Genomic DNA, 14116 nt, shown 5'->3' with positions numbered 1-14116 from the left:
TTTGAGGAATCCCCATCCTGTTTTGTGTAGTGGCTGCACCAATTTACATTCTCACCAACAGTGCATGAGGGCTCCCTTTTCTCTACATCCTCACCAACACTTGTTACTTCTTTTCTTTTTGATACTAGTCATTCTGACAGGTGGGATGTGATATCTCATTGTGGTTTTGATTTGCATTTCCCTGATGATTAGTGATGTTGAGCAACTTTTCATGCGTCTGTTGGCCATCTGTATGTCTTCTACACCAAAGTAAAAAAGTTTTGCACAGCAAAGGAAACCATCAACAAAACAAAAAGGCAACCTACAGAATGGGAGAAGATATCTGCAAATGATTTCTCTGTTAAGGGGTTAATATCCAAAACATATAAAGAACTTATACAACCCAACACCCAAAAAACCCAAAAAGTCCAATTAAAAAAATGGACAGAGGACCTGAATAGACATTTTTCCAAAGAAGGCATACAGATGGCCAACAGACGCATGAAACGATGCTTTATGAAATTCTTAAAACAGCCGGGGCCACTCCTGCCTTAGGGTTTATGGCCTCTGCCCTGGTGGTTCCTCTTCCTGGAACACTTTCTCCCCAGATGGCCCCATCACTCACTCCAGTGACTCCTTCAAGTTTTTGTTCAGATCTCACTTTCTCAATGAAGCCCACTCTGATGAGCCTGTTTAAAATCGGAACTGCCTCCAACCCTATTTTCCCTGTCCTATTTTTCACAACACTTAACCACTTTCTAATATACTATGCTTTTTTTTTTTTTAAAGATTTTATTTATTTGACAGAGAGAGACACAGCGAGAGAGGGAACACAAGCAGGGGGAGTGGGAGAGGGAGAAGCAGGCTTCCCACGGAGAAGGGAGCCCGATGCGGGGCTTGATCCCAGGACCCTGAGATCATGACCTGAGCCGAAGGCAGACGCTTAACGACTGAGCCACCCAGGCACCCCCTAATATACTATGCTCTTAATACTACTTATTATGTTTGTTTTCTATTGTCTGCCTTTGTTCCCAACATCCTCACTAAACTGTAGCTCCACAAGGGCAGGGATTTTTAATATTTTGTTGAATAAGCAAACAAATAAATATTTACCTAATAAATATTTGTTGAAGACAGCCATTTCCTGAAGCGGTTTGAATCCCAAAACTAAATTCAGAGCACCATCTAGTGTTCTTGGAAGGAGGTGCTTGCTATTTAACTGAGACTCTTATTTACATTAGCCATGGGATACAGTACTGGCTTAATCAATTCGTACTTGCTCTATTTTTTACTGTCCTCTGTGGTTCTGTGAAAATTAAAAGTTTTTAATGATTAAACAGTCATGGGACACATTGACTTCTCTAAGAGTAATCTCTTCTTCACTGACTTGCCTGTTAATTAATTAATTAATTTTTTAGAGAGGAGGGAAGGGACAGAAGGAGAGGGAGAGAGATTGCCTACCACCAAGCCCCAAGTGAGGCTTGATCTCACAATTCCTCAGGGTTAAAAGTGTCAGGAAGGTCTGATGTCTTTTAGCCTTAGCGCATCTCTCCTTCCCCACTTCCCAAAAAACCCCCAAAATATAAAAACAGGATAATAACCTTTGCTTTTTTGGTATCTACACCATTTCTCCAGAAAAATCACAATATATATTTGTTGATTTAAAATTTTTTGTTTTGGCCAAAAAGCCCCTAAATCAAAGTGATAAAACACTAGCAAGGGTAAGGGGAATATTGTTTAAAATAGTATCAGGATTCGCTAGGATAATGAGCACTGTCTTCTGATTTAGAAAATACTGGTTTCTTTAGACATGATGAAGAGGAAAAATGAAGAAAAGGAAAGCTGCTTTAAAAGCATTAAAGGGGCAGGGCACTTGGGTGGCTCCGTCAGTTAAGGGTCCAACTCTTGATTTCCACTCAGGTCACGGTCTCAGGATTGTGAGATTGAGTAAGTAGGGTTCCACCCTCAAAGGGGAGTCTGCTTCTCTCTGCGGGGGTGGGGGGCACCCCCCCCACTCATACACACTCTCTCTATCTGAAATAACTAAATACATCTTTAAAACATTTAATATTTGGGGTGCCTGGCTGGCTCAGTCAGAAGAGCATGTGACTCTTGGTCTCGGGGTCGTGAATTCAAGCTCCATGTTGGGTGTAGAGATTACTTAAATAAATAAACTTTTAACAGTAAATAATGAAAAGTATAATTAGCTCATTTTTATTGAACGCTTATTGTGCCCAGCACTATTCTGAAAGTTCATTATCATCTTTACAACCCTATCATGTAAATTCTCTATATTAAACCCCAACTTTCAGATGACGAAATGGAGACACAGAAAAGTTAAGTAACTTGACAAAAGTCACAGAACTAGTAAAGAGTAGGGCCAGGATTCAAAGCCAGCTAGGCTGGCTCCATAGGCCATGTCCATGAGCTCATGCCCATGGTTTTATCCACCTTCCCCAAGAAATGAACGATGCTGTTTTGTTTCAAAGTTCTTGGCTTGGTCAAAGAAATTAATTTATTAACGTCCTCATCTTCCAAAAAGGAATCAAGGCAACCATAAACAAAATGAAGGCATATACAATTATCCTAAAAATAAAATTTATTCTTTTCACAGTTAAGAATAAAATTTTATTCTTTTCATAGTTATAGAATTTGCCTTTCTAAGGATTATGTTTTGGCCACAATTTACATTCAAGGGATACTGTGGCAAAGATCAAAAGCAACACTGACATCAAGATCAAAGGCAGAGGGTGGTGTGCAGAAGCATAGTGAAGATCCGTTGGTCCTTGCTGCCCAACCAACTCAGAACTTTTGATTCTACCTTCCAATTGTCCAAAGCTACCCCCAACTCTACCATTGGTTCTAATGTTTCAAAGTAGATGGAAGTGACTCAAGTCCCCCAAATACCAATTAATGTACTCATTTCTTGAATTTGACTCATTTCAGCTGGATGTTAGAAAACAACTGAGTTATTAAAGTGAGTCGCATTGGGCGCCTGGGTGGCTCAGTTGGTTAAGCGACTGCCTTCGGCTCAGGTCATGGTCCTGGAGTCCTGGGATCGAGTCCCGCATCGGGCTCCCTGCTCGGCGGGGAGCCTGCTTCTCCCTCTGACCCTTCCCCCTCTCATGTGCTCTCTGTCTCTCTCATTCTCTCTGTCTCAAATGAATAAATAAAATCTTTAAAAAAAAAAAGTGAGTCGCATTAAGGAGTGATTTATTAGGTAATATCCAGAATTATTTGCATTATACGTTATGAATATGAATTCCTCTGTTTCAGACTGATGGAGTTTTTAAGGGGATATGTGTGAGTAGGAGGATTCCCAAGCTCTCTCAGGTGATTCTGGAAATGGTGTCCCTCTCACCATCCTCAGCTGGAACCAAAAACTCTTTTCCTGAATGTTTACATCACTCTTTAAATTTTCTAAAATACAAGCTTATTTGGGAAAGGGAAATGGTTCTTCTCCATTTTAAAAAATATTTTAATTAGTTAATTAATTAATTTTTTAGAGGGTAGGGAAGGGACAGAAGGAGAGGGAGAGAGATTGCCTACCACCAAGCCCCAAGCGAGGCTTGATCTCACAATCCTTAGATCATGACCTGATCTGAAATCAAGAGTTGGACACTTAGCTGACTGAGCCACCTGGGCACCCCAAGATTTTATTTTTAAGTGATCTCTACGCCCAACGTGGGGCTTGCACTCATAACCCTGAGATCAAGAGTCACATGCTCTACCAACAGAGCCCAGGTGCCCCTGGTTATTCTCCATTTTGGATAGAGATTTTCAACATGTGCTTTGAAGATTATCTTTGGACTCATCTGGGGAGATTCCCAGCCCCACCTCTGACCTACTGCATTAGAATCTCCCAGCTGGCTCAAGAATCTGTACCCTAACAACCTCCCCAAGGTAACTTTTGCGTGTGCATGAGTTCGGTAACCACTAACATATGGGGTAATTTTGAAAAGTAAAGCACCAGCATCATCTGGGTTGTTGGGTTCTTTCCTATTATAGACCACAGACCAGAACTTCAAGGAGTATCATGTAAAAACTTAATTATGAGAAGATCAAATATAATTCTAGGAGGCTAATAATTAATAAATCTATTTACAAGATTATATGACTTTTGTTGTAAATTATATGGAAACATCTCAATGAATTATATGTGTGAAACATCTCAAAGAATTCTTTAGTGGGTGTTGTTTAATCCTGCCTTGCCTTCCATAAAATTAACCAGCTGGCCAAAGTTTTTACTATCCTACCCACAGGAGTCGCCAGTAACCCTTGAGGCATTTTCTTTTCTTTTTTTTTTAAATTTTATTTATTTTTTTAAAGATTTTATTTATTTATTTGACAGAGAGAGACACAGCGAGAGAGGGAACACAAGCAGGGGGAGTGGGAGAGGGAGAAGAGGCATTTTCTGAACAAGCCTCATTTCCTGTATAAAAGGAACTGAGCTTGGTCAACTGTACAAAATTTAGGCTGATTAAAGTGGTTACCAAAGGAGACTGTGAATTCTGTAGTTTTAGAAATGTTTTAAAATAGTAAATACAATCATCTTTTTGGATGAGGAGAGTGTACAACAGCCTAAGGATAGAGGATCCAAAAAGAAGGCCTGGTAAGATTCTTTCTAGTTTTATAATTTGACTAAACTGCCTCCAACCAATTGAATGTCAACTTGTTTATGATTGTTTCATTTTTTAAAGCCCCTCCCAGATGTTTCATTTTTTTAATTGGCTAAACCTGGCAAGAATTTCTTGCCACTCCCTGATAGCTGCTTGAGAATCCTTTACAAAAATACAGTTTAGATGCGCAGAAGTACAAAAAAGGAAACCATTTAACTTGATAACACACCACCCAGATAACTCAGATACCTAACAGAATTTTTCGTTGAATTGTTTGGTTTGGCCAAGTTAACTGGCCAAACCTCTTCAGTTACAACATATAATTACTCTTCTTTCTTACACTTGTTTTTGTCACTTACTGTTGATTCTTATCAATTGCTACATTTCTTCTCCTTCATTTATAAGCTAAATCATAGTTCAACCAAGAAGGTCAATTACCTTGAAAAATCTTTCTTCTTTAGAGCCAGGTTGCATGTCACTGTGCTGACAGAGTAGAAAACAAGTATCAAAGGAAAGAGTTGGGTTGCTGGAATCTGTAGGATGCTGAGTACTTTGAAGCAGGTGGGAACCAGTAACACTAAGGAACTGATTCCAAACCACCTTTCGAAAACTAAAAATCTCTTCTAGAAGGGTGAGTAGTTGATAAACAATTTAAGGGGAGAACGCTTATTTAAAGCTTGTAACACTAAGGATATTTCTGTGAAACGATATTGCAATCTACTCGGTAAAACTTTTAAAACCAGATTTTATCTTTCCTTCAAGAGATCATGGGAAAATCTAGCATTCTAGTTTAAAACATGTAACTTCCTTTCCTGGTCCCATATTTGGGTTTGTTCTACTGTATCTGGATTTGTTCCAGCATATCTGTGGAACCAGGCAACTAATAATCTTTACTCAGCATTTCTTATATTTCTTGAATGAAAATGGAATGGATTGATTGGATTAATGGCTAGAGTTTTAAAGATTTTGTTTTCTTAAGTAATGTCTACACCCGATGTGGGGCTCAAACCCACAACCCCAAGATTGAGAGTTGCATACTTTACCAACAGAGCCAGCCAGGTGCCCCGAATGGTTAGAATTTTACAAGACACTTATGATTTTGCCATTTTCTTTGTATACTGATGAAAACTTCTTATAACTCTACAGAGAAATAAATGAGGCAGTGTGAGGTTGGGGAAGAAGGACAGAGAACTAGGAGTTCTAATCCAGACCGGGTTCTGGAATTAGAGCTTCACTTTTCTCTACTGTAAAATTAGAGGCTGAAGAAGCTATTTAAAGCTTCTTCCAAAACTTTTTGACCTAACAGAAATGCTAATCAGTTACCGACATAATTAACCAGTGTATCCTGATTTTTAAAACATGTTTTCATTTGTGATTTAAAAGAAATATGGAAGTCTAAATTGAGGCAGATAGCCCTTCAAGGCCAGGTAAGAACTGATGAATTGACAACAAAGTCACATGTTTTGAACTTAATATACTGATACCCAAGTGCCCAGAAAAATAATTGCTAGTCTACTGTCCGCGAATCTACTGGAAAGCCCTGTTAATGACACAACTTGGGATTTCACAGACATCTGAGTTAGCCAGCACCATTCCGCTGAAGGGTGGGGAGTAGACTGGACGCTCTGGGCAGGGTTAGGAACGTTATAATTTAAGCAACTAAAGAAAGGCCCCTCGCAGTAGGGCCTCTTCCGTGGCCGGTGATGAGGTCTCGCTGCGGGAGAAGTAAAGCCACCCCAAACTCCCAGTGTGGTCCTCCTCAAACGAGGCTGTGATTCCCGGAAACGTTCGCCGTATGTGAGTGGGGTAGACGGTCCCCTACAATTTACATCAAAACGCGCGCGCAGGGTAGACGGGCGCTGCCTGCACCGCCCCCAAGACCGGCGCTCACCGCAGAGCCCCGCCCCGCGGAGAAACCTCCAGGCCAGCCCTGCCGCGCTGACGGGCGTCGCCGCGAGCCAATGGGCGCGCCGGGAGGCGGGGCAGCGAGGCCGAGGGGGCGGGATTTCCCGCGCGGCCGCTCGGCTCCTGGCGAGAGCTGCGCGGGCGGCGACGGCGGCCGCGCCTGTAGGAGAGGGCGGGTCGGGGTCGGCTGCTACAGGCGGGCGGGCGCGGGGAGCTGTGGGTGGCTGCCGTGTCTCCTGCCGCCGCTCTCCCTCCGCCACGATGCCGGGAATCGACAAGCTGCCCATCGAGGAGACGCTGGAGGACAGTCCGCAGGTGAGGCGCGGGCGGTGGCGCGAGGCGAGGGAAAGAGCAGGGCGGGCCGATCCCAGGCCTGGTGCCGTGGCCGCCGCAGGTGCTCGTCCTGGCTTCAGGTGGGCGCCGTCGCCCTGTGTCCCCGCCCGTCGCGGGCCGCGCCCCGAGCCGCCGCGGCCCGGCCGCCAGCCCGAGGCCCGCGTGGGCCTGCGCGGCTGGGCCGAGAGGCACGCGCGGGGTCTGGGACGTCGGCTGGCGGCGACCGAACCTCCGCCGCCTTCGCTCGTGGGCCCGGCGTTCACGTACGTTCGCGGGGCTCCCTTGTATTTGACGAAAGGTGCGTTTTTATCGCCGTCATGTAAGGTCATAAATTCCAACCCTCTTCGGAGGAAGTGCAGAGGAGGAAAAAACCCCGTAGACTTATTCCATAATTTCTGAGCAAGCTAGGGAAGGAAATGGATAGTTTTTCTTCGGGAGATGCTGGAAGGCTGCTGATTTACCCGCGTGGAGAATCACCGGCGAAGCCCGTCAGGTGCCTCGGAGCCTCCCCGCGGACTGTGTCCAGTGTCGTGGCCGCGACTGTATCCGCTGTCGCTCGAGCTGTGCACGGCTTGTGATGGACGGCGCCTTCGTGGCTCCGCGACTGCTGCGCGGAATGATGCAGACTTGGCCCTAATAAACTCATCAAAATAAAAGCCCCGTGTTTCGTGCTTTGGGGGGGTAATGCTAGTGTGGTTGCTGTAGCCTCAGACAGTCTAGGGAAACGTAACAATCTGTTACGTGTTCAGTATTGAAGAACGAAATCAGTTACATTAAAAACATGTTGGTAGGCGCTGTAACTTGCATTGAGTAACATCATCCCTTGAGCCTGTCTTTTAACACAACAATTTAAGCGATTTAAGACGATGTTGCTGGTTGGCTACCTTCGAAATGGTGTTCATTCAGAACTACAATTGCACACATTTCATATGTGTCTTGATAGTTTAATATGGCCCCGAAAGATGAGGAAGAAGGGGCTAGATCCCCCTGGCCTGTGTGACGTCTGTCATGACTTCTGCCAATTTTAATTGCCAAGTGGAAGTCAGGCTCTGATTGTGGAATTGATTTTTTTTCCCCCCCAGGCGGAAAGTTATCTTCACAAGCCAGTTGTTTGCTGTAATGTTCTCTTACCAGCCTAAACTGACACACGCAGAAACCCACATCTTGGTTTATCTTGACTGCCAGGATAGCTACTTCAAATTCTTAATGATTTCTGTAGTGTAAAGTTAGAAGCTATATTTGTTTCAGATGTTTTGTAAAAATTTTGTGGCATGTATTGGACAGGTGCACTTTGTCATTTTACTGTTATTATATAAGACTCAACAGGTTGCTTTACCTTTTCTTACCTGGCCTGGTTTTTATAGCCCATAAGGATTATACACAGTCCAGAATGGGTAGCACGGTGCCTTCGCCAGTACTTGTGAGGAGTATATGATCTGACTCATCAGACTAATTTCTTGAACTTTTCACACAATTAGTTTACAACTTGAGCATTCATTTGTTTTTTTTACAAGTGCATGCCATATTAGTATCAGTTTTATAGTAATTTTTAATGAAGACAGTTACCTTGATATTCTTTCAATTTCTATAATAATTTGAACTAGGTAATATTTACTTGGAAAAATTAGTTGGGACAAATGAGATTTAGAAAGGGAAGACGCTTGGAAGTAATACTTAGGGAGAACTTGTGGTAGGATGGAAAGCTCTGGATTCTGGGATTCGGGATGGAGTTTTAGTCTTCACTGCCACTTCACTTGCTTTAGGGAAAGTCACTCAACTTCTCTGAATCTCAGCTGTTATAGTGAATGTTTTTATTTTTGTACCTGATTGTAAAAATCATAGTTATGCGCTTCAGAAAAATTAGAAGGTATAGAAATAGTTACCTGTCTTGCACCCAGCAACAAACCCTGTTAACAGTTTTTCCTCGTTTTCTCTTATATATTTTAATGTATTGGAAGTTATATTGTGCATAACAATTTTTATTCTGCTTTAACTTAACATTGTAGTGTAAGTATGTCCAGATATTATTAAATCTTGAATAAAAAAAATTGAAAGCTGCATGTTTCCTTAAGTGACTTAACAGTTGTCCTACTGTTGACTTTGAGAGTTTTCCACAAGTTTTGTTTTTATATATAGGACTGAGGTTAATGCTTTGGGGCATAAATGTTCTTCTCATTTGGACTGTTTATCTAGGATAGAGTCCAAGAAGTCAAATAACAAAGAGTATGAAAACTTTTAAAGCTCCTGATATAGATGAGTTTTTATTTAGATCATTTGATCCTAATCAAAAGTGTCCTGTCACCAGAGCACATACCCTCCCCAATGTCTATCACCCAGCCACCCCATCTCTCCCACCCCCCACCACTCCAGCAACCTTCAGTTTGTTTCCTGAGATTAAGAATTCGTCATATCAGTGAGGTCATATGATACATGTCTTTCTCTGATTGACTTATTTCGCTCAGCGTAATACCCTACAGTTCCATCCACGTCGTTGCAAATGGAAATATTTCATTCCTTTTGATGGCTGCATAATATTCCAGTGTGTGTGTGTGTGTGTGTGTGTGTGTGTGTGTGTGTGTGTATCACCTTTATCCATTCATCTGTTGATGGACATCTTGGCTCTTTAAAAAAATATATATATACATATCCCTTATATGAAACCTGGAAAAAAAATATTTTAAGTGTAAAAAAAAAAGTGTCCTGTCAATTGCTATGTAAAAAAGTTAGAGCCTGGAGTCATGGAAGACTAACCTAAATTGCAGTTACCCATTTTAGTTTTGATTTATAGTAAGTATTAAAATAGAGGGCTATTTGCAAGTTCAAATCTAGTTGATTGGACATAAACATCTTTAGAATTGTCTCCCATGCTGCAAAAGATAGTATTTATTGAGATAGGAAATCTTTAAGGCTACACTAGATGTCTTGTCCATACACAGATGTTGTTTTGAAAATCTGGAGCAAAATGAAACTGCTGGTTAATAAGAACAGATACGATCTTTTAAAAATAATCGATTTTATGTGTAGATAAGTATCTGTGATTCATCAGTGCTAGAACTGTGAAGATAAATGTCTAGTTCCAACTGGAGACTTTTTTCTTTGACATAACATGGAATATTCACAGATAATGAGACATACTCTTTTTTTTCTTTTTCCACATCTTAACATGCCTGATAGTGAGATAGATGCCCCTCTACAGTTGATGATTTATCTGTAATTGGTTGCAAATGTGCACACATGGTTGTTTCTCCTAGTGGTATGACTGGTCAAGTGCAGCCTTTCAGCATTCAACAACTCAATTTAACAAACACGTGAAGGACCATCAGTCCTGTTTGTTGTCTGAAAATATTCACCATCAAAATTTGCTGAATGGGTATCAGTGGTTTGGAAGAAAATACTGGGGACAAGAGTGGAACACTTCTAGGAAATACTAGTCACCTCCCATGGCACAGAATAATATTGGATGAGAAAACATGGATATTGATGATTCTTATGTCAAAAAGTGACTCACAAGAATTGAACTCTGAAGAAATACTAGGATAATATTAAATTTTATGCTGTTTGTGTTTTCCTTTTATGTTCAAAGGAGTTGTATATAAAATTCTGTCTAAAGGTTCATTTCCACAAATATAAAGTCAAAATTGCAAGACATAAGATCTCAAATCATAGCTTAATTGCTGGCATTGTTTTGTTTTAGTAGTATTTAAAAATGGTGCAGGGGTGCCTGGGTGGCTCAGTTGGTTAAGCATCTGGTTAAGCATCTGACTTTTGGTTTTGGCTCAGGTCATGATCTCAAGGGTTGTGGGATCCAGCTCCCTATCAGGCTCCATGCTCAGAGGGGAGTCAGCTTGCAGACTCTCCCTTTGCCCCTCCTCCCACTCATGTGCACTCTCTCTCTCAAATAAATAAATAAATAAATCTTTAAAAAAATTGGCGCAGCTCACAGTGGAAGTCATCATAGATTCAATGAAATGGTATCATATTGATGTACTTTTATAAGTTGCTAACTGGATATTATTAGTTTTAAATAGGGAACCTGTTTTAACACTGGGGCTAGGGAGATCTTTTTAATTTATAAATCCACTACAGGTTTTTGCATAAATGTGTAATTCCTTGAATTAGAATAATAATTTTGGGGAAACAAAAAATAGCAGATTTTTCTTAAGAATGGCGCTACTCAAACAAGCTTTCTTGATGTTTTCTTTTTTACATCTTAAAATATCACTGTGGGGAATAGGAAGGGGGCACAGAGCTAAAGAATGAAAAGATTCTGTCAGATCTAAATCTCTGGAGCATGGGAAATAGAGGACTGACAACATGAATTTCATATATGGACATAATGATTTTGTACCCTCTTTTTTTTTTTTTTTTAAACCATGTTGACTTAGCTTCCTTTTCTGAAAATAGGAAGCTAAGGAATAAGTTGATTTTTTTTTTAATTTTTTAATTTTTTATTTATTTTTATTTTTTTATTTTTTTAAAGATTTTATTTATTTATTTGACAGAGAGAGACATAGCGAGAGAGGGAACACAAGCAGGGGGAGGGGGAGAGGGAGAAGCAGACTCCCCGCCGAGCAGGGAGCCTGATGTGGGACTCGATCCTGGGACTCCAGGATCATGACCTGAGCCGAAGGCAGTCGCTTAACCGACTGAGCCACCCAGGCGCCCTGATTTTTTTTTAAACCACCTTCTAAGAATGAACTATTTGTAGAATAAAAATATAAGGTCATCTTTTAGATTTTAAACAGCAGTTATCTCAGTAGTTGTTGGTATTTTAATCCTTTCTTTGCCTTTGGGATATGAAAAGGTGAGTATGGCTGCCTTCTTGATATGCTGAGTTTCCTTATCTCTGATCGTTTTTATTGACAGTCTTAACGTTTACTTACTTTACAAATTTTCCCCTTAAAATGAAGGGGAAATGCTTATTGCATTAAAAAAAAAATGCCTAACAATATAGGTAAGTATGAAGAAGAAGAAGAAAAAAACCTCAAATTCTGTACTCATAAAATCCAAGTTAGCATTTACTAGGCCATGTTGGGGATGGGTACTATGTTATTATTTTGGATTAAGGTGGGGAGGGGTTTGGGATTACTACAAGAGACCATGGAAAAAGAGAAATAATACTGAGTTATCCTGAAATAAGACCTCTATTTATACATGGAATACTGTTAATTTAGCCTGGGACATTTTTGTTGATTTGTTCTTAGTTTAATTACAGACTTTTTAATTCATAAAAATATACCTTTGTTGTTCCTTTTAAAGTTTATGTGATGGGGGCGCCTGGATGGCTTAGTCAGTTAAGCGTCTAACTCTTGATTTTGGCTCAGGTCATGATCTCAGGGTTAGGAGCTGTGCTGGGATGCTTGAGATTCCCTCTCCCTCTGCCCCCACCCCTAAAAAAATAAAAATATTGTGTGATGTAGTTGGAAAATCCCTCCATTTTAGTGAAGTGAAATTGAGAACAAAGAACCCCAACATTACTACTACAATACTATTTTGGTATTACTATCAAAAGAGAGAAAATAGGTTAAAACTCAGAATTATTAGAGCTCCAATATCCTAGGATTTTTCCTTCCTTTAGGAAATAATTTTCTAGTTGATTTATATAATTGTTAATGTAAACTTACTGCTTTATTTTATACAGACAAGGTCTTTACTGGGTGTATTTGAAGAAGATGCTACAGCTATTTCCAACTATATGAACCAGTTGTATCAAGCTATGCATCGGATTTATGATGCACAGGTAAAAACCTAAAGGCTGACTGCTTTTTTTAAATGACTCATTAAGCCCATGAGGACAGATCTAGCTAGTGTCTGCCTTGTTTACTGGTGCCTAGCCCTATCCTGGGCTCATAGTAATATCTGTTGAGTGGATGCATGAACTTTTAAGTATTTTGTATTAGAGCCCACATTCCAATTACTAGTGTGTAGTTTGTAGCTCTTTAAAAGATACAAAGATTGAAGCGTCTTCCCCTTTCTACCCAAACACAGTGAAACTCACTGATCATGATCTTTGCCTAAGATTCCATATTGTCACCAGTGTTTTCCCTAATTGTGCTTTTAATCTTATGGAACGCTTCCCCCTTTTTGAGTAAAGGAATGAAAGTAGTTTATGTTTAGTGAGAAGCAGATAATAAAAATTAGATGTAACTCTGGGTACTGGGAGATGAATTTAAGAAGGAGATGACTAGATTTTTTTGTTGAGCAGGTTTAAGATTTGAGGCCATGTTTATGTAATTTAATTATAAGCCTTAACAGCAGCCTGGTTTCTGTGATAAGCTTTCTTTGGGATTAATTAGGTATACAAGTTTTTTTCCCTCTTTCTCATTTTATCTCCTTTCTGGACTCACATTTTCATTATGTACTAAAAATTTGCTGTGAGGGGTGCCCGGGTGGCTCAGTCAGTTAAGGATCCAACTATTGATTTCATGTGCGTGAATATTGGTGTTCAAGAAAAAAAGAAAATAAACAAAAGCTTGTACACAAACCCTTAATTTTTTTCCTTGTGATTGGTCTCTCAAGATTTGAGTCCTGACCACAGAGATTACTATGTAAAAGAAATGTCACATTTGTCATTATATTCATCACTGGGGAAAAAAAAAAAAACTTGAAAGTATTTCCTTCATATGGCTATGTTGCTGTATTATATGACTAGGCTAATCATATTTTAGTTGTATGTTATTAAATGCATTGATATAGTTTCAGCGTCTAGAGAGAGGAATGATTTGTCATTAATGTAGAATCTTTTAAGATTTTGCTAAGATTATGTACAGTTTACTTCTAGCTTTAAAGCTTTAACAATATTTAATGCTGAGTTTTATTAGCTAAAATAAAGCATACGCCTAGAACACTGCTGAATTCCTTGATGGTATCAAGTGATTCATGGTTTGAGTTTCCCTTTAAAGTGCTTTAATGGTAGTTCCCTTTCCAGTGATTTAATGAGGGGTTTAGAGAACATGTGGTATAGCATTTTTGTTAAGTGAAAACCAGAAGTGGCATAGGTATCTTCAACTAAAACTTTTTCTTAATCAGTAATATTGTGTTAATTTGAATGCTGATTTTTGCCCCCACAGAATGAATTAAGTGCAGCAACACACCTGACTTCAAAACTTTTAAAAGAATATGAAAAACAGGTATCGTACATGAAAATTTTAAAAGCATGATTTAAAATACACAATGATACAGTATCTGTATAAATAGAATTGCTCATCAAGAATCCTAAGCTTTTTTGAATTCATAGAAAGTAATTTTGATACGCTGTTGAAATTCCATTATAGCTAATT

At 39.9% G+C, this 14116-nt stretch overlaps 1 protein-coding gene across 1 annotated transcript in view; it reads left to right on the top strand.

The window, feature by feature from the left end:
- The first annotated feature begins 6641 nt into the window (after positions 1-6641).
- The window catches only part of APPL1 (adaptor protein, phosphotyrosine interacting with PH domain and leucine zipper 1), a 42915-nt gene continuing 35440 nt past the window's right edge, over positions 6642-14116 (top strand). The window contains exons 1-3 of the mRNA XM_021695003.1: positions 6642-6818; positions 12478-12576; positions 13907-13966. Coding sequence (XP_021550678.1) covers positions 6765-6818; positions 12478-12576; positions 13907-13966 — 213 coding nt within the window. The 5' untranslated portion in view covers positions 6642-6764. The remainder of the gene's footprint in view (positions 6819-12477; positions 12577-13906; positions 13967-14116) is intronic.

The sequence above is a fragment of the Neomonachus schauinslandi genome, chromosome 1 (assembly GCF_002201575.2).
Source record: "Neomonachus schauinslandi chromosome 1, ASM220157v2, whole genome shotgun sequence".
Classification (NCBI taxonomy): Eukaryota; Metazoa; Chordata; class Mammalia; order Carnivora; family Phocidae; genus Neomonachus; species Neomonachus schauinslandi.
This window is presented reverse-complemented; position numbering and strand designations above follow the sequence as displayed.